Here is an 18,510-nt window from a genome sequence, read left to right as displayed (position 1 = left end):
TTCACAATTGTTTGGATGTAGTGTGGATCATTTAGGACTGGCTTATGATTATTAAACAGTTTAAAAAAAAGTAACAGTTAAACACAGAATAATGTGATGTTTAGAAATTTTATAACCAAAACGTAAACTTCCTGTATACTTGACTTTTTAAAAATATTTTTTGAAAATTTTCCTTTACAGGTGTGTAACGGTACACCTTGATTGCATGACCTGTAGGGCTCACATATTCCAAATAAGTCAATTTTGGGTGGTTTAAAATCACGGCAGTATTTTCAGACTTTGTTGTGTTTCTCTTCCTTTGTTGTTTGTTGACAACCATCACACTGCCCCCTACAGGCTGTTAACAGAGTTTATCAAAGTAGGGAACCTGCAGGCGCTGAGAACCTTTAGAGTGCTGAGAGCCCTGAAAACTATCTCGGTCATCCCAGGTAAGGGCTCACCACCACCACCACCAGGGGGCGACAAGAGACATAAAACAAACAAACTAGGAGACGATCGTAATCGCGTTGTGAACGTCCTCTCTTGTTCGTCCCATGTCTGCCGTGTCTTGCAGCTCCAGACCCCACCCACTTCCCACTCCTTGCCCAATCAGGGACCATAGGTGCAATCACCTGATCTGCATTAAAGGAACAATAAAGAAGGAAAAATCAGATATGTCTAAAAGTTTGTTAACAGGAGAATCGATGGCAACAAAATGCCTTCAAGTTGGGATATTTGCTAAAACAATCTGACGCACTAAACTGGTTAATTCAGTGTCCATTCCAGAGCCAAACACAAACAAAAGCATTTCTCGTGATGAACTCTTAAAAACATGTCCTGTTTGCTGGATTTCTGTCTTTTTTGGCACAAAACTGAACATTTGATGTTTGAAGTTAGACAAAAGCAACCCAAAGGCATTTGTTTTGGTTCTGGTATCTGATGTTGAAAACACCACTCTGACATTTAAAATGTAACTATTTATCAGTTAAAGTTTACTATGTGGATACCCAAAAAGAACCTTACAGGCATTAAAATATTAAAGTGCTTGACTGAGTTGCCTTTTCTCCAGTTTACATCCAAATCCATAGCTTTGAATACCTGATTTCCCCTTCTTAACAGTCGAGTCTCTGGCTTGACCCTCCGACCTGGCCTGTCTCTACTGTATCTATTTCTGTCTCTCGCTGTATCTCCACCTTTCTATCCCTCTGTGCTGGCTTGCTGTTCAGTGTGGTCATACCCTTCTGTGTGTGTCTGTTTTTGTGCTTTTGTCTCCCGGCTTGTTGCAGATATGTGACTGAGTTTGTGGACCTGGGTAATGTGTCAGCCTTAAGGACGTTCAGGGTGCTGCGAGCGCTCAAAACCATCTCTGTCATCCCAGGTGAGACCGCGAATGCAGGGGAGTGAATACCAAACGCACTCCTCCCAATCTGCTGGAAGCACTAAGTGGCTGTGTTTGAAATCTCATCCCGCATACTACCTACTGATAGCTCTCTACTTCATAACAACCACTTTAACAAAGTAAACAGAGGTAGTATGCAGGAGGAAGCACCAAGGTTTTTATGGTAATTGGTTGTGAGTGGAAAACAGAGGCTTAGCAAACAGAAACAGCTCTTGGCCATGAGTCAAGTAATGGCACAGGAGAAAGGACTTCCAATATTTAATGCTTCACCATACAAATCAACATATATTCATACTTAGCTTTAGAAAACACAACTATTGTCTACAAGGTGTGATCACGAACTTTTACAAGACTCAAAAAACCATACCTGATTTAAATTTGGTTGAGCGTCCCTTCAAGGCCATACCCTTGTGCACCTCTGGACTTCCACCAGCTGTTATCCAAATTAGCATTCCCCAGAAGACCACAGCTCCCTGAAACTTTGTCCTCTTCCCATAAACCAATTCAGATTGTAGGGCAGTAGATATGCTGGGAGTGGTCCAGGGTCACACTAAGGGACTACCTGCAAAAGGTTAAAGGTCTAATTTAAATCAGTTGTGACTTTTGAATGTTCGTTTTTTCCATAAAGTTGCAAAACTTTATGATTATACCTCGTAGAAGTACACTACATGCTTGCTCAGTAACATCATGTCAGTGCTAAATCCTGCAATAAATGTACGATAATAATCCTACATGCACATAAGTTAATAAACTAAAATGGAAGATATGCCATCATGTGAGCAACTGGGATAATATTCTGATCCTGTGATAAGGAGGATAGAGTGTAAGTAATTATTTTTCCACTGCAGAAATTTGAATAACACACAAAGTGGGACAAACAGATACAGAACTGACCACCTGGTGCGTCCCTTCACTCCCTCTGTTGCTTTTGCTGTGGAAAATTCACCAGATTCACTACTTGATGGGGTTTTGTGGCCATAAAATTGGGTTATTTGTGTTCTTGGACAAAAGCGTTTGTCTGTTCAGCCTCAGACCTACAAATTTGTTCCTGTACACAAAATAACACTTTTAAAGGACAAAATAAATCTGGAGAGGTTGGTGGTCGAGTGAGTTATTTCTCTGTTGAAGTCAAGAATCTGACAGAAGTTTTAGTGATTACTAATTATCATTAAAACAAAGTTGGGGTTATATATTGAAATGCCTTGGTTAGGTTTAAGTTTATCAAAAGTTCGCCGTAAGTTGTTGCTATAACTACGGCTCTCTGAAACTGAATACCACTATTGTCATGGTGCTTGTGCAAGCACCTTCTTTGAGAGAAGATTGCTGCTTAAAAAGGCCATTGAGAGGGCAGGTGTACTCTTTGAGTTTGGCCAATCAGCACTGAGACCCATCCAACCTTTTTTCCAGGGGTTTTCAGAAGTGCCCACACCGAAGAACATATTTGCTCACCTGCTGGTTTCTGCAGTGGAAAACAACCTGCTAATTAAGCTTTTTACGCTATTCCAGTAAATATGACCTAGCTGTAAAGACCAAATCTTTTTTAGTGAAAATGCTGACTATCCAAAAAATGGCTACCCATTTTTTGATCAAGTTGCTTATGGAGTTTATGCTTGCAGATACAGCTGACATAATCTCATCTAACCTGTTCTGCTGTTTTTGTTTCAGCCTGTGAAGGAAAAAGCAGTAGTCTGATATTAGGAAACACTGTATTAATAAGACAATGAGTTGTTTTATGTGTTAGGGACTCCCACCTTTTACTTTTTTGGTCTAAAATTACACACAAAAAGCTTAAAATGAGTAGCCATGACACATAAAAGGCCGGGGAACATAGCAACATCTTTGCTAATGCACTTAGGAGATATCTAAGTCACTTAAACATTCCCAGCACACTTCAGGAGACACCAGTTTATGTCCACAAAGACACAAATCAATATGCAAACTGTGCAGTCGGTTATTCAGATGTCCTGCTGGCTAGCCTCTGTATGTTTCCACTGTGCATGTTAGCATGCAGTGCTAACAGCATTGTTAACATGTGATGAAAACATTCTCGTGCCATGTTAGTGGCTATGTTATAACAGTGTTTAATCACATGTTATAACTTTAGTAAAGTAATAGCACCGTGACAGCATGTCAGAACTGCAGCTTAGCTTAATCTCATTTTCATTAGTTTACAGACACCTCCAGGTTAACAAACAAAAGCTATTCTGTGAGACAAAATCTTTGAATATGAAAAAGTAATAGAAACCCTGTTTGAGCTGGTAATTGTCTGTTTCTAATGAAAGAACTAAGTCAAAAAAGTGCTAAGAGGTGATTTAAAAATCTATAAGAAACTGGTGGTTTCTTTGGTAAGACTTGGCTGATAACAGTCAACTTGTCTGCACCCTTTGTGTGTTTTTGTTCCTGCTGTTTTTACCATGTGTTCATGTGTGTGTTAGTGTTGTTATCGTAGTATTACATGGGGGAGTTTGTGGTCTGTTTTGCTGTATTTTGATGGTGATTATTAGCCTACAGTGACTTTTCTTCATCAGCTGCTCATGGGTGAAAACCTGACTGTTTCCCCCAAAATTTAACAATGATTGACTAAAACTTTTACAAAATATTTTAGATTATTGTCATCTGAAGGAATATTTTCAGGTTTTCACCTAACAGGAATGGAGTATTTGCATTTTTTATGCTTTCAGTTAATTGATTTGTTTTTTCCACCTTCATGCATAAAGATGGCTGTCGTTTAGTTTTGCCTATGCATAAAAACAAAAACAAAACAACCTTTACACTCCAACTCACAATTGACAATAAGGAACTGTTTGGCAATTTTCAAAGAGCCATTAATCTCATATAGAATCATACCTTAGACGTAACTGGACCTCTGAGAGGTTGAAGTTAAATATTTGAAGGCATACTGCTTTGATCATGTCATTTAAGCTGGCTGCCATCTTCATCAAGTTAGCAGGTTTCAACATACCCGCCATTCATAGACCAGTTACACCAGTTCTCAAAGACTTATTCAAACATTAACCCTTTCTGCATCCCTGCGCCCGCGGCGGTCCCTCAGGACTGAAGACCATCGTTGGGGCTTTAATCCAGTCGGTGAAGAAGCTCGCTGACGTGATGATCCTCACGGTCTTCTGCCTCAGTGTCTTTGCACTTATTGGCCTGCAGCTCTTCATGGGAAATTTGCGGCAGAAGTGTGTGCGGAGCACGGCACACTGCTTCAATGACACCTTGCCAGCCAACACCTCCTTCTACTGCAACAACAAGACCTGGGCCTCAATCAAAGACTTCACCGAAGATGAAGGTGAGCATTTAATAAGTGAACAAACAAGTTGCTTGATGGATTTTCACATAAAGATGTTTAATTTAATTTGTTGCACTGGTGCAATTAGTTAGAGAATAGAAAGTTCATCTCTTGTGTCATTACTGAAGAAATTGATACTAGGAGGTAAAACGTGACATGGAACCAACTTCTGACCATCTGAAGTTAAAGTATCACCCCAACCTTTGGGTGAGAGCTAAGACCTCTTGTTAATTAGGGCTTGTGTGGACATGGTGTCTTTAGATGAGACTGAAAAAGTTTCTTCAGAAAGCTTTTGATGGATATCTGTTGTGAAAGATTGAAGGAACTCTGTGTCTGGCTGTCCATTGGTCTCCCTTGGATTGTGTCTTAATTATCCATATTGGGTTTGGGTTTAAAATAACATATTTGGATGACTGCATCCAGCTTCTCTTTGTGCTCAACAGATCAGACCACGAGCCTTGAACTCTTTATAGCTTTGTGGCATTTTTCTTTTTATTCTGAAACCGGTTAAAGCTGTTTCTGTTTCTGCTGTAAATTGTAATATACTGATGGGAGCCTTGTTTAGTTGCACCAGGCATCTATACATTCTGAATGTTTTACTTGGGAAACAGCATTGGTATATTTACTAAATACAGTCCAGTTTACCTGTGTGCCTTTCTCTGTCTCAGCTTCAATGCTTACTACATACACACCTCCAAATACACTTTTTACAATTTCCGGGGTTTAGACAGATCCTGAATATGGAATATTATTTAGAAATAATAGTTAAATACACTTTATACCTCATTGAATTTGAAGCCTTAAAAATAACGTTGGCTTCCACTAAGGCTTTTGTTGTATTGTCTAAATTTGTTAATTAGTATATGCCGTATGTTACTCTAACTAAACACGTTAGAGAGCTATACATACCAGTGGCTGTTACCAGTACTACACCCCAACCAAGCTTTGTTTATATTAAGGAATATTACCTCATTGAGGGTCTATGAACCCTATGGTCAGAAAGGGTTTCCGTGTTAAACAATTTGAACGTATCAGTACTTTTGGATTCTCTGTGAGTGAAAATGGAAATGTCAACTTGTCAACTCCATCTTTGAAGATCATGACTTAGGTCTGTGAAGGTTCTCAGTCATCCAGGTCATTGTAGTCAAAGGAGCTTGCAAAGAAAAGCATCTGGACTTCTTTAAGTTGCTTGAAGACGTTTCACCTCTCATTCGAGAAGCTTCTTCAGTTCTAAGGTCAATGTCTTCAAGCAACTTAAAGAAGTCTAGATGCTTTTCTTTGCAAGCTCCTTTGTCTGTATGACTTAGGAATGCAGCGCTGCTTCAGCTCGGTCAGGGTGGGCTCCTTTTGTTCCAGTAATCTAACTTTGTTAGAGCTAGAACAATGTTTCAAAAGTGGAAAATGGATAAAGCCGCCATAATGTTACGCACTGGTGAGTGCAGTCCAATTTGGACTCACCATCTTGGTGTTTTGAGCCCAGATGTAACAATCCAGGGGTGGATATGCCGGTTGAAACCACATCGTCATTGGCTCAGGACTTTTGATTGACAACATCACTTGGATTAACCTCCTCTCTGATACAAAATCGAGTTTATATTTTATTCAATATGATCCAAAATGAATAACTGAGACCATAAACTCAACTTTTCGGAAAAACAGGTATTGTCTCCTGGTAGCAGTAGTGAGCTTCACTTCTTAAATCCAGAAGCTACGTCTGCAGTCTATACCATCTACTGTACAGTGCAGAAAATGTCCAGTGCACTTCAGGAAGTGTGGGATTTTTCCAGGGAAGCACAGGAGCAGCCCGTCTCTGAGCTGGTAGACCTCATTTAGAAACATTAGAATTCATCTCAAGTTTTAAATGAATTGAGAAGAAATCAAATTTGTCCATGCTTTGTACATGATAGCCCCACAGCTCACCCAGTGTCCTCTACACACCACAAATTCTTCATCTTGTGGCGAGATTTTTACATTCCTGCTTTATTAACTTGCTGCAATGCAATAATATTTTTTCCATGTCACCACGGGAGCTCTGTACCATTTGCATATAAATAGATAAACATTTCTGTGGCCTGCTGGGGACACCACAGGGTTTTAAATCCTGGTATCTGTGGTTTGCATTGCAAACACCAAAATCACTTGTTGGCTGGAAGATGAGACGGTCACCTGCTTGTATGTTCTGGAGAGAGGGTGGTGTAAGCGTGTGTCATGCTGCCGTGGCGACTGCTGTTTCTTAACGGGACTGGACAATGTCATGTTGGTGCTGTTGTTACAACTGACGTCAGTGAAGACACACACAGGCCATCAGGGATGTGTTCAGCCCGTCCGACTGGGCACTTTACACACACGGAGAGGGCATGTGCCAGTCATGTGATAACACACATTATGTGGACTTCCATACATCACACGCAGCCACAAAACCCACACAGAGACAAGCCGAGGGCTCAAATTGTGGTCATAAATATTTTGTACTTGTTAATCAGTCTTGTATGTGTAAAAAGACTTTTTTACACATACAAGACTAAGAAGAATTTTGACCCTATTTTTCTTCCTTTCATCTGATTGGCCAATGTCATGTCAATCACAAGTTCAACAATCCAATCAGAGAACAGCTGGGTTTGGCTGTTGGAGGGGTGCATTATGGAGCTTCAGGTCCTTGAAGGGAATAAATGCTCTTTTACATGCCAGCCCAGCGTTTTCCTTCATCACCACGAAGGAAAACAGTGTGTGGTGGTCCGAGTTTGGTGATTGTTGTGTCACAGGTTTACCTGCTTAATACAGGGACCTCCTGAGCCTTTTCAACAGCGGTGTGGACCTCGGGGGTGGAGGGGGGGCAGTGTTGTGGAAATGACACAGTCTTCACTAGTGAGGATAGTTACAAAGCTTTCTTTGTTATGAATTAGCAAAACATGTTTTTCTTGAACATTTGAAGATAAAAAAACAGAAACTCTTGTAGAGGACATAGAGCCCGATGTGAAAGGACCTTTAGGCTGCACACTGTGACTCACAGCCCTGACTTTGTGTTAAACTAATCCTAAAGTAATAATGGTATTTCTAACCACTGATATACCACAACTTTATCCTTTCAACAGCTACTGAAAGTTAGGGGACCTAGCATCTAGATATTTAGAGATCCTCCTCCCTTCAAGGACCTGCAGTTCAAAAAAAGTGCCCCACCGACAGCGAAACCCATCTGTTCTCTGATTGGATAAATTTGTGATTGACATGACATTGACCAATCAGTTGAAAGGAAGAAAACTAGGGTCAAAATTCGTACTTGTAACTTGAAACTTGAGTGCAGAGTTTCACACGTATTTTTTGGCCAAGTCCACACACAAAACTGATTTACAAGTACAAAATATTTATGACCACAATTTGAGCCGATAAGAAACACTTAACCTGAGCTGCACGCTGTCTTTGCTGCTCACTGTGACCAAAATACATCAACTTACACAAAATGTGTATGTAGCCACCGTGCAGCTACAACCGCCTGTGTCACGATGCACCTGTCAGTCAAAGAAGCCATGCCCCTAAAAACCCACTGTTATGCAAGTTTAATGCAAGTAAACCAAACTATGTGTTTAAATGTAACTGGCACATGGTGTGCTTTACTTTCAGCTTAACAGAAATTATTTTAAACCAGATGTAATGATTTCAAATTCCTCATTTTTCATTAGAAATCAAACATCTAATTGTTTTCGTTTTAGACTCAGTTCTTCCTCAGCAGATACGTTTTTTTAGATCAGCCTCACAGTTCTGACGTCTGTAGTAATGAAATGTCATTTATACAATTTAAAAAAAATTATCTAAATTACTCACAGTTAAAAACGGCGTCTGGGTGTGGCTCCTGTTTTCATACCTACCTACAGTTTAATGTTCACATAAAAAACATGGACAGACACGCCAGCCAGTGAGGCCTTATGTAAATGCTCTAGGCTTTCTTTAAAGATGCAAACCTTTTTTCAATGCAATGCATTAATTACATTTCCTTTTACTTTCTTCTACATGAGCCAGCATGAAGGGCAAAACCGCCAAAATCAGCACCGTCCTGCCTGTTTGTCAGGACGGTGCTGCCTATCTCTAATGTGCTGCCTATTTATTCATTTCCAGTCTGCTTTGCCATCCATCATGTCAAACAAATGTCCCCTACAGGCTCCCATATCGACCTCTAAAAGCTGCCGTGAAACCCGAGAGCCGAGGCGGCGGCAATAAAGCTCAGCACGTTCAGCTGATCTGAAAACAGCCCTTGGTGGGAGATCAATGGCGGATGGTCTCGGCGCTAAATATTTCCCATCAAGCTTTGTTTGTTCTGTCTGGTCAGAGCTGTCTGACGGCAGCAGACGTCCCCGGTGCTTCAATAAATTCATTTCAACTGGCATCATGTAAGATCTATTTCACTGCTGATCAGCGAGAGCTTCATACAGGAAGCACAACATCTCCATGTGGTGTTAAAATTGACATCTGAAGACTCTGTGTATTTCACTTATTCTCAGCCCTGCTGACTAGTACATCCACCCTAATAAGTCTGCTTACACCATCCTATCATCAGCAGCTCCAACCTCACGATGTGGACGTTGTAGGTGTTCTAGTCTCATTATCTCCTGATATCAACTAATTACTTTAAGGGCTTTTTTAAAATTTGCATTTAATCAAATTTGTTAAAATTCATCAAATGGGCAGAAATGAGAGAAAAATGGAAAGATTTCCCTTAATCGGAGAAAACATTCATGGCTTTCACAATAAATGGAGAAATTGCAATCGAGCGCATAGGCAAACCCATGTGTTTTTCACAGCTTGGTCGTGTCCAAATTCATGGGCTGCATCCTCCTGAGGCCACATTTGTAGACCGATTACGTCACAGCAACGCGCCGAAGGCTGTCCAAATTCGTAGACTCCTCCGAATGCAGCCGACAAATGCGTCCTCCTTTTCCCCGAATTTGAAGGATGGGTCGGGTCTGTCCTTCGTGCCCTACCATATCCCAGAATTCATAGCGCGGCCCAGCCAAACTCCAGTTACCAACAATGGCGGCCGCTACTAAGTTTTAAAATTACTCTTACTAATCCTTCTGGGTCTCAAAATAAACTTTTAACATATTTTAAGGTGAGAAAGTAGCTGTGTAAACATCAAATATCTGCTCGTTTATCAAGATATCGCATATTTGCAAAAGTGCTTCGACGTTTTTGGAGACGTCTGTTACCCACCAGCTCGATAGCTAGCCGAGAGCTTGAGGGTTACTGATGCCGCCGAGAACGGCACAACTCCCGGCACATCATTTTCAGATCACCGCTGAGTTTCGCTACTCAGGTTAAACGTAATATATAAGTCACTTAGACAACCTAAAAATGTTATTGTTGGGCTTTTTTCAGTGTTTTATTTGTTCGTGAGTAAATCGGTTTGGCTGAGATTAAAGTTATTAGATTAGATAAAATAAAACTTTATTAATTCCCCGGGTGGTTTTCACACAGCTGAATAAACGTCAAACAGAAAACTGATTAAACAGAAGTGTGAGACGGTCGAGAATTTACACCAGTGTCCTGTTATATTTTAGATAGCAAGGAGCAGACGGCCGAGTTTATTAAACTCCATCGAGACAGCGGTGACGCTAATCAGAAGGCTAGACCGTCCAATTCCACGGCCGTTTACTTCCGGCCTACCCGACCTTCTGAGGACCCGCCCCACGTAGACCGCGAAGGCCGGGTCCTCAGGAGGATGCAGCCCATGAATTTGGACACGACCCTTGTCTAAAACTTTTATATGATATATAGTTCAGTAATGAGTCTGTGTCTTATTTATGTCAGAGGTCTGGCACTTTTGTTGAACTGGAAACGTTGAGATCGCTAAGTTTACTTTCATAAGTGTTTTGGAGAGCAATGAGTCATCAATCCAAATTTCATTTGCAAGAAAAAAAAAGGTTAAAAAAGGTTGAAAAGAACAATAATAACAGGTTATTTCTTTGGCAGACGCCCCCTTCTTCTTTTTATCCCTGTCAAGGCTCAGTCTCAAGTTTCTTTTAAGAAAGTGACGAGAAAAGAAAATGAATGCGCGTTTTCAAACCCAAAGAAAACACTTTTTTTGCTGATCACTGTAAACAAAGCAAACTTTTAGCTCCACTTGTTCCACGACAAAGTGAACACAGCGTTTGACGGATGGATGGAAGTATAAATGAATCACCATCTGATCCCTTTCCTTCATGCATCAGCAGATTAACAGTCTAATTCACTTTGACCAATAACTCTCGTGTCATACCTGCAGCTTTTCTTCCTGTAAATTTATCTCTCGCAGATGAAAAAAAGCACGGGGGGAGGGTGGACGTGTGTTTAGACTTGACAGAGTAATTTGCAGCTCTCGAGTTTTAAAAAGAAATGAAATTAAGCCCACTCTCTCAATATCCCACAGAGACAATTTTCCAAGTTCCTGCAGCTCAGTGAAATCTTCCCAGATGGGGGTCGCTCAGAAAAAAACCTTTATTAAATGTCAGATTGAGGCTAATATGCATACATATGGGGGAGTGTGGAATCTGAACGATGAACTTCAGGTAATGACTGCTCCTATCTGCTTTGTATGAGAATAAAATGCTTCAGTGGCTAATCTTAAGTGTTGCGTAAAAGGCCTCGCGGTTACTTTGAACCCGTGAACAAAAGCACTCCAGACTTCAGAAGTGTTTTTTGTTGGCGAGCCGGGATGCAGTCTCTCAGATGTACTTGATAACAAATGAATGGCTGCGATCCTAAAAAGCTTAAGTGCCTTTGGTGCTGCGGCGGTCAGACACGGTCAGAGGCAAACACAAGCGCCACACAACCTGTTTGTTTGCCGAAAGGAGAAAGTTTGCGTGTGCGCAGCCACCGTCATGGAAAGAAGAACAAGGCTTTTGTCGTCTTTGTAGACTGAAATGCTAAAATGCTTTGTTTCTCTTTGAACACTTTGACCCTAAGTCAAGGTTTGTTTGTTTTTAAGGTGTTTAAACGCTGCTTCTTGGGGTCCACCAGCTTCTTTTTGTTTTGCTGAAAACTCTCAGGGAAACGCTATAAGACGTCCTGGCCTCATGGAAAACTGCGTAATAGCTCCATTGGTCCCCAGAACAGTATTTCCCAGCGCGTTCTCACTCCCGAGGCGTAACATGTTGACGTTTTGTCACGTCCCATGGTGTTCCTGAGGAACGTGAAAGGAGACCTTCAGCGTTCTTATGGTATGCGGCGGGTTATGGCTGAAATCCAGTGCAATGACGCTCCCGCGGTAATAGACGTTCCAGCCCTGTATTCCAGCCCTAACCATAACCTTTTTCCTGATCTTAACCAGGACTTTAATGATGTTAAATAGCGTGTTTCTAAGCGATTTGAAGAAAAAGAGCGAACATGTGTAGATTGAGTCCATACGGTTCTCATATTTCCTCATTTTTCCGAGGTCGTCATTTGGGAACGTGGTGGGTAGCCGAAAACGTAATATGTTGACGATTTGTCACCTAGCGTAAAATGTTACGCTTTGGGAGTGAGAACGTGTTGCATTTCCACAATAAAGCCCGTAAAAAGGCGCGATTGATTTTTTTATCTCTTAAAAAATATGTGGCATGTTACACCTTTTCCAAAACCAAACCATCCATGTTCTTCATGTTTACATAAACCTAAGAAAAGAGATGACTGAATAGTGCAGCTGGATATTTAGTTGGTTATTTTTATAAAACTCAAAGTCCTTAAAATTGTATTTATTCTCCTTCGTGGCTAATCTCAAAAAGAATAGCAACTTTACATCTATGTTATGTGTACATACACATCGTTGACCATAGTGAGCTTTTGCTAGTGTAATGAAAAGATTATAACGGATCTCAGAGCAGAAGCAAAGTCAGGTTAGCTTCTCTAGCATACTGGTCTCCTGTTAGCCTCCAATCAAAGACTAAAGAGGTTATTGACAATATAAGTAAATATGAATGATCTCTGGTCTGGTCGGTAAGCACAGAAACTGCTGGTTTTGGGTTTTTACCAGCCGCAGACTTTAACATAGATGGAAAATGACAGAAACTAAAGTTTGCAAGGGCTCCATAGTTACGCTTCCACAGACAACTGAAGCCACATAATGGTGATAATTTACAGAATTATGATGATCATATGATTATGATTTGTCTTTGGTACGTGTTAATTGACTATATTTGGATTTCACAGGGAAAGCACTGCTTGCCTTGCTTGTCCTGACAGATCGCTATGATGTAAACACATTTGAAGACGTGAACGTTTGTGGCTATTTGTGGCTAGTACTAGTACTTTGCTGATATTAGTGGTTGGTGCTTTGATGGCACATTATTCACTTTTAAAGAACTTACAGAATAAATGTTTGTTTTCATCCAACAAAACAATATCAATAATTCACACACCAGGAACGACCTGCAGGGCTTCTACCTTCTGCGTGTTCACGAGCCTATTTTAACCACATCCACATACAGTCACCCTTATTATAATTTGGTGATTTTATTTTAAATAACATGGGTTCTGTTTGTCGGCAGCAAAATGTAAGACGTTCAGAACAGGTAGTACAATACAAATGCTTCATTTGCACTCACGTAAATATCACACTCTCAAAAAAGATGTAAAGAAATTTAACCTGACAATGAACTAAACATATTTCTTATTTCTAATTCTACAACTACAGTATTTTTTTTCTAGTTAGTTCAGTTTTACAAATGTTCATTCCAGAAAAACTAAAATGGTTTTCAAACGCTTTGATCGATACTTACAAGTGGAGGTGAAAGTAAAATAACAAAACTAATGAAAAAATTGGTGGAATTCAGTAACATGAAAAATAAAAGCTGTTACATAAGAAAAACAAAACCTGTGGTACGTCAGAGCTGTGAAGCCTAATGCTGTGAAACAAACACAGGTGTTACACCTTTGGCTGTGGGACTGCATTGAAGAAAATGACCTCCTGTTTAGTCCTTTCTTTTGCAATGTTATGTAATCGCTGTTAATGGCCAGAGTTAAATGAGTGTGGTCTGAATTATGTGTTGAATAAAAGATGAGCATCCTGTACAGTTGTTCTCGTAAGGCAAATGGATGAAAATGTCAAGCCAGCATTTAAGGTCACTATTTCTCTACAGAGTTACTCACGGCACAGTTTCCCTGCTCGGCTCGCAGAGGAGCAGCTTTTCACAATAAAAGCTGCTGCTACTCTGATATATGTTTCCAGACAAGCAAACCACCAAACCCCAACAACAAAATGGTTTTCCTGTTTAAGCAATGAATATGTAAACCACCTAAAGCCAGCCGTGTGTCCAAAGGGCCAGACATGGTGCATTTTTTTTTCTTTGTGCCATCATAGACGTGGTTATGTGGGAAAATGTCAGCAGTCACCGTGCCACGCTCCAACTGATGCTCAGTTATAACTTCAGTAAGTCGTCTTGACCATGTCGACATAAATGCATTCAGTTGCTGTCTTGTGATTTGCTGATTAGATATTTGCATTAATGACCAAACAAAACGACCTCTGTAGACTTGATGTGGCGCAAAATAAAACGAGGACATCACATTTTCAGATGTTGGGCCTTGGTTTCATGCTGAAATATTGCTTTCCATGACATATTCTACAGACACAGGTTTACTGTGACACCTTTGGTGCAACAGCAAAAACCAGAATGGCAAAACGAATTTGTGCTCTTTGTTAAACTGTTGGTGCAGAGGGACATGCTGACTACTGTACTGCTGGGTTTTGTAAGTGTCTGTCTATTGTGGGTTGTGTGAAATTGTATCAGCACAGCAAACAGGGTAAGGGAAAATTTGATGGAATGAAGCTACTAATAAAATGGCATTTTCCATCTGTGGCTCCCCAGGTCCACATTCCCTCAAAGGTCAGTGCTGTCAGCGTGGTTTATGGTTTAAAGGAAGATTTTACTTGTTAAAATGCACTTGTTGAGTTTTTAATATGAACTCAAGGGAAAGCACTTTGTAATTTTACATTGCCTTTCTGATAACAGTGATTCTGTTTGCAATGAAGTGGTTTATATCCAGAATATGAGTCCAGTTTAATGACACTGTGTATGTTAGGAGTGTGTGAACAGCAGTGCACCTCGTTTCTCTTGTGTGAAAGCTCTGAATGCTGTTTGTTGGGATTTTATCAAAGATGTTGGTCTTTGTCTTGCATTTGAAAACAGTAAAAATGTAGCTGCTGCTGACAGACGTGCAAAGACCTGCAGTTCCTCTAATGCCCACTTGAACCTGGATTCAAAAGTGAGTCAGTCTTCATAGACTCCCAGCAGAAATAAGCATGTTTACAGCATATGGCAAACATCAGTTTTGGTCTTTAGCGAGTTTGATCTTTATAGGACCTGTATCCAGGATGATTTTTGTTTTTCTAAGTTCAATTCAGTTGAATTCAGGTGGCTGCTAGCTGAGCATGTTTGTGCTGTTGGTGCCTTTTGGAAGTATTTTTAATGCAACAATCTGACAAATAACACGACTGTGCATTTAATTGTTTTAAAAGATTGTCAAAAAAGTCTGTTCCAGATTTGGTGAAATTCTAGAATTTTCTACAACATTCTTGTCACATTTCTGAAGAGAGGACCCAAAAGCAGACAGAACTTGATCTTAACCAAATGCTGTTTATTAAGGGCTGATAGAAGATCAGACAATGATACAAAATAAAGGGCAATGAAGGCTTACACTAACCAACACTAGACTGGGAAAAACCACTGTGAATATGGGGGGAGGTGAACTGACGTTCTGCCAAAAGACAAAGAACAACTGACACAATATACACAGACAGGTGATTAGTATGGTAGAGACGGCTGGGAAACACAGCTGGAACAATTAGACACAGAGCCAGGGGAAGCAAAACTAAACACAAGCATATGAGCCAAGGACTATCAAAATAAGACAGAAAACCCACTGAGACGCAGACTAAGACACACAACTGGACGTGGGAAGACAATAGGACACATGAAAGACTGACATGGCAGAGAAAGATGGAGAGAGCGAGGCATGAACAGAAGGAAAAACCAACATGACACATAGAGGGAATAAACAGATGACAGAGGACATAAATAAAGCACATGACTGACTCTCAGAGGAGACACAGGCATGAGACAAAGACACAAAAGGAACTTAAAAGACAAGAACAATGAATCTGAAATACAAATAAACTCAGAAAGACTAAAAGAACTAAACTCAAGACTAAACCGTACAAAGCTTGAACTTGAATCATCATCATCATACAGATAAACGCCGGGTCACCCAGGACCATGACGGCTCCAGGACAGATGGCAGTGGCAAAGCCATAGTTGAGGCTTCAGTCTGTTACTTTACAAATCAGTGGGTCCCTGTGGCTAATCCATGTGTTTGTATAACACTTATCTACTTGGCACCAACGTTATGTTATTTTTTAAGGGTTTGTTTGATTCCTCAAGCTCACAGATATTTATAAGCTGTTCTTCAGTGAGTCCTCTTGTTTAGAGGAATGGTAAAGGTTAAATACATTAACTGCATCCTCAGGAGGGACTGCTGTAAACCACAGCTAAAGTTAAGAAGTGCTTGTTTTCCTCCTGCAGACTTGCATTAAAAGCTTTTGAGCTTGTTATGACGGATACTTTTGTTCTCAAGCGCGTCTGGCACAAAGGAACACCCGAAGTACTTCGTGTGATGACGTTAAAGTGTGTTAATGTACTTGGAGACGGCTTGTGGTCAGATCTAAGTGTTGAACGGTGTTTGCTGTAATGGTTATGGTTTTACCACCTCCCGCTCAGACTGTCTAACCACGCCAAAACACACAATCTGAGTTTGATGAGTTTATCGATCGTGCTGTAACACAGACAGACAGGAGTGAGTGGGAGGTGAGCACAAACTTCCACCGACACAAAACTCAGGACGAGTTGACGGAGCTCACCTGAATCCTGATGAACGTTTCAAGTTTTCATGAGGAGCTAGCTTATTGTAGCACAGATGTGGATAAATGTGTGCAGGTTAATCATGCAGCTCATTGGTTTTTGTGAGCTCAGTTCTCATGGTTACCTGACAAAAGTGATTTCAAAATGATTAACTAATGTTGTGCAGTATCAAAAATAATTAAATAAATAAATAAACATGACACAGAGGTGGTATATAAGAGACCGATGGAGATGTCGTGGTGCCACATGTTGATTTTTGGAATGTTCTGATTTTAAATGAACATATTTCATCTATTTTCAAGTGTAATTTAATCTTTATTTTTACAAGTAGTCCCACTGAAACCCAATGTCTCGTTTGCAGAGAGAGCTGTTCCAGACAAACATTAAAATTACTATAATATGTCTAATGTAGTGAGATAGGAATCCAAATCCATGATCCAGTAAGTTCTGTTGAACAGATATATAAAACAAACCTATGCACAAAATAGGCAGGATGAGTCCGAACAGAAGGAAGAAAGAACTAAACTGAGGTAGAAACAAACAGGGAACAGGTTAGAAACCAGGACAAACACGATGGTGAACAACAGACTCAAACAAAACAAAGGAGAAGACATTCTTTGGTTTCATCACTATGTGGCAACAGCCACAAACGTCTGAACTCATTCATAAGCTGGGCTTGGAATACCACACTTGTAACGTGCTAAAATGTTCTCGTTATTTTTTACAAAATTTTAACTTTGAAAAATACAAATTTGAAACTTGTATTTTAGAAAAATACAAGTTTTTAAATTTTACTAATTTCAAATTATTTAAATCTGCCTGTCTAATTACAAAGTTATACATGGTCTGGCGCCTCCACCAATGAGTGATTTTAATAAACAAAAGTGTTGCCGGGTCTCGACTGACTCGAGCCACTGTTAGAGGTGATTGTGAACTGGCATTCAGGCGGACCACCTTCTCACAGATGCTCTGTCATATCAGGGAGTGAGCTTCTGGAACAGTCTTCCACTGTCAGTGAGGGAAAGTACAAGTCTACCCATCTTTAAGAGTCACTTAAAAGGGCGGCTGAGGGACACACAAACATGTGATCATGTTTAATGATCATGCTTTATATTGGACGGGAAAAAGAGAGTGTATTACAAAAAGGGAAACAACTGTTAGTGCAATGGGTGAACGCAATATCACGACGGTCAGGGCATGTACAATACTGGGGTTTGTGCAATATAATTGATGTGTTTCCGTTATTGTTATGTATACTGTCCTCTGTGTCCACTCTCCTTGTCATTGTTTGTTCTAGTATAATGTGATGACTGTTTTTGTCCTTGTCACATGACCTGTAAATAATGTCTCTGTATGTTTTTACTAACTTGTGTTTAACACCAACCTGCCAGAGGGTCTGCAGATGGAAATTAGCCCAAGGCTATAATCTGGCATATTTACATTTGTTAAAATGTTCATTAATATGTATTACCCCTCTTTCTAAAAATAAATAAATAAATATATATATATATATATATATATATATATATATATATATATATATATATATATATATATATATATATATAATATATACTTGGAGGACAGACGGGTGGAGCCAGGCGGGGAACAAAACACAGGTGAAGATGATCAAAACAATCAGACGGGGAGGAACAACACGTTCTCACTCCCAAAGCGTAACATTTTACGCTAGGTGACAAATCGTCAACATATTACGTTTTCGGCTACCCACCACGTTCCTAAATGACGACCTCGGAAAAATGAGGAAATATGAGAACCGTATGGACTCAATCTACACATGTTCGCTCTTTTTCTTCAAATCACTTAGAAACACGCTATTTAACATCATTAAAGTCCTGGTTAAGATCAGGAAAAAGGTTATGGTTAGGGCTAGGGATAAGGTTAGGTTTAGGGCTGGAATACAGGGCTGGAACGTCTATTACCGCGGGAGCGTCATTGCACTGGATTTCAGCCAA

At 40.1% G+C, this 18,510-nt stretch overlaps 1 protein-coding gene across 1 annotated transcript in view; it reads left to right on the top strand.

Moving 5' to 3' along the window:
• The window catches only part of LOC102799570 (sodium channel protein type 3 subunit alpha-like), a 281,657-nt gene that overhangs the window by 89,902 nt on the left and 173,245 nt on the right, over positions 1–18,510 (top strand). Inside the window, exons 7-8 of the mRNA XM_087846568.1 lie at positions 1,266–1,357; positions 4,431–4,673. Coding sequence (XP_087702694.1) covers positions 1,266–1,357; positions 4,431–4,673 — 335 coding nt within the window. The remainder of the gene's footprint in view (positions 1–1,265; positions 1,358–4,430; positions 4,674–18,510) is intronic.

The sequence above is a fragment of the Neolamprologus brichardi genome, chromosome 9 (genome assembly GCF_056152115.1).
Source record: "Neolamprologus brichardi isolate AB-2024 chromosome 9, ASM5615211v1, whole genome shotgun sequence".
NCBI classification, from domain to species: domain Eukaryota; kingdom Metazoa; phylum Chordata; class Actinopteri; order Cichliformes; family Cichlidae; genus Neolamprologus; species Neolamprologus brichardi.
The sequence above is the reverse complement of the archived record's forward strand: the minus strand, read 5'-3'. Positions and strand labels throughout refer to the sequence as shown.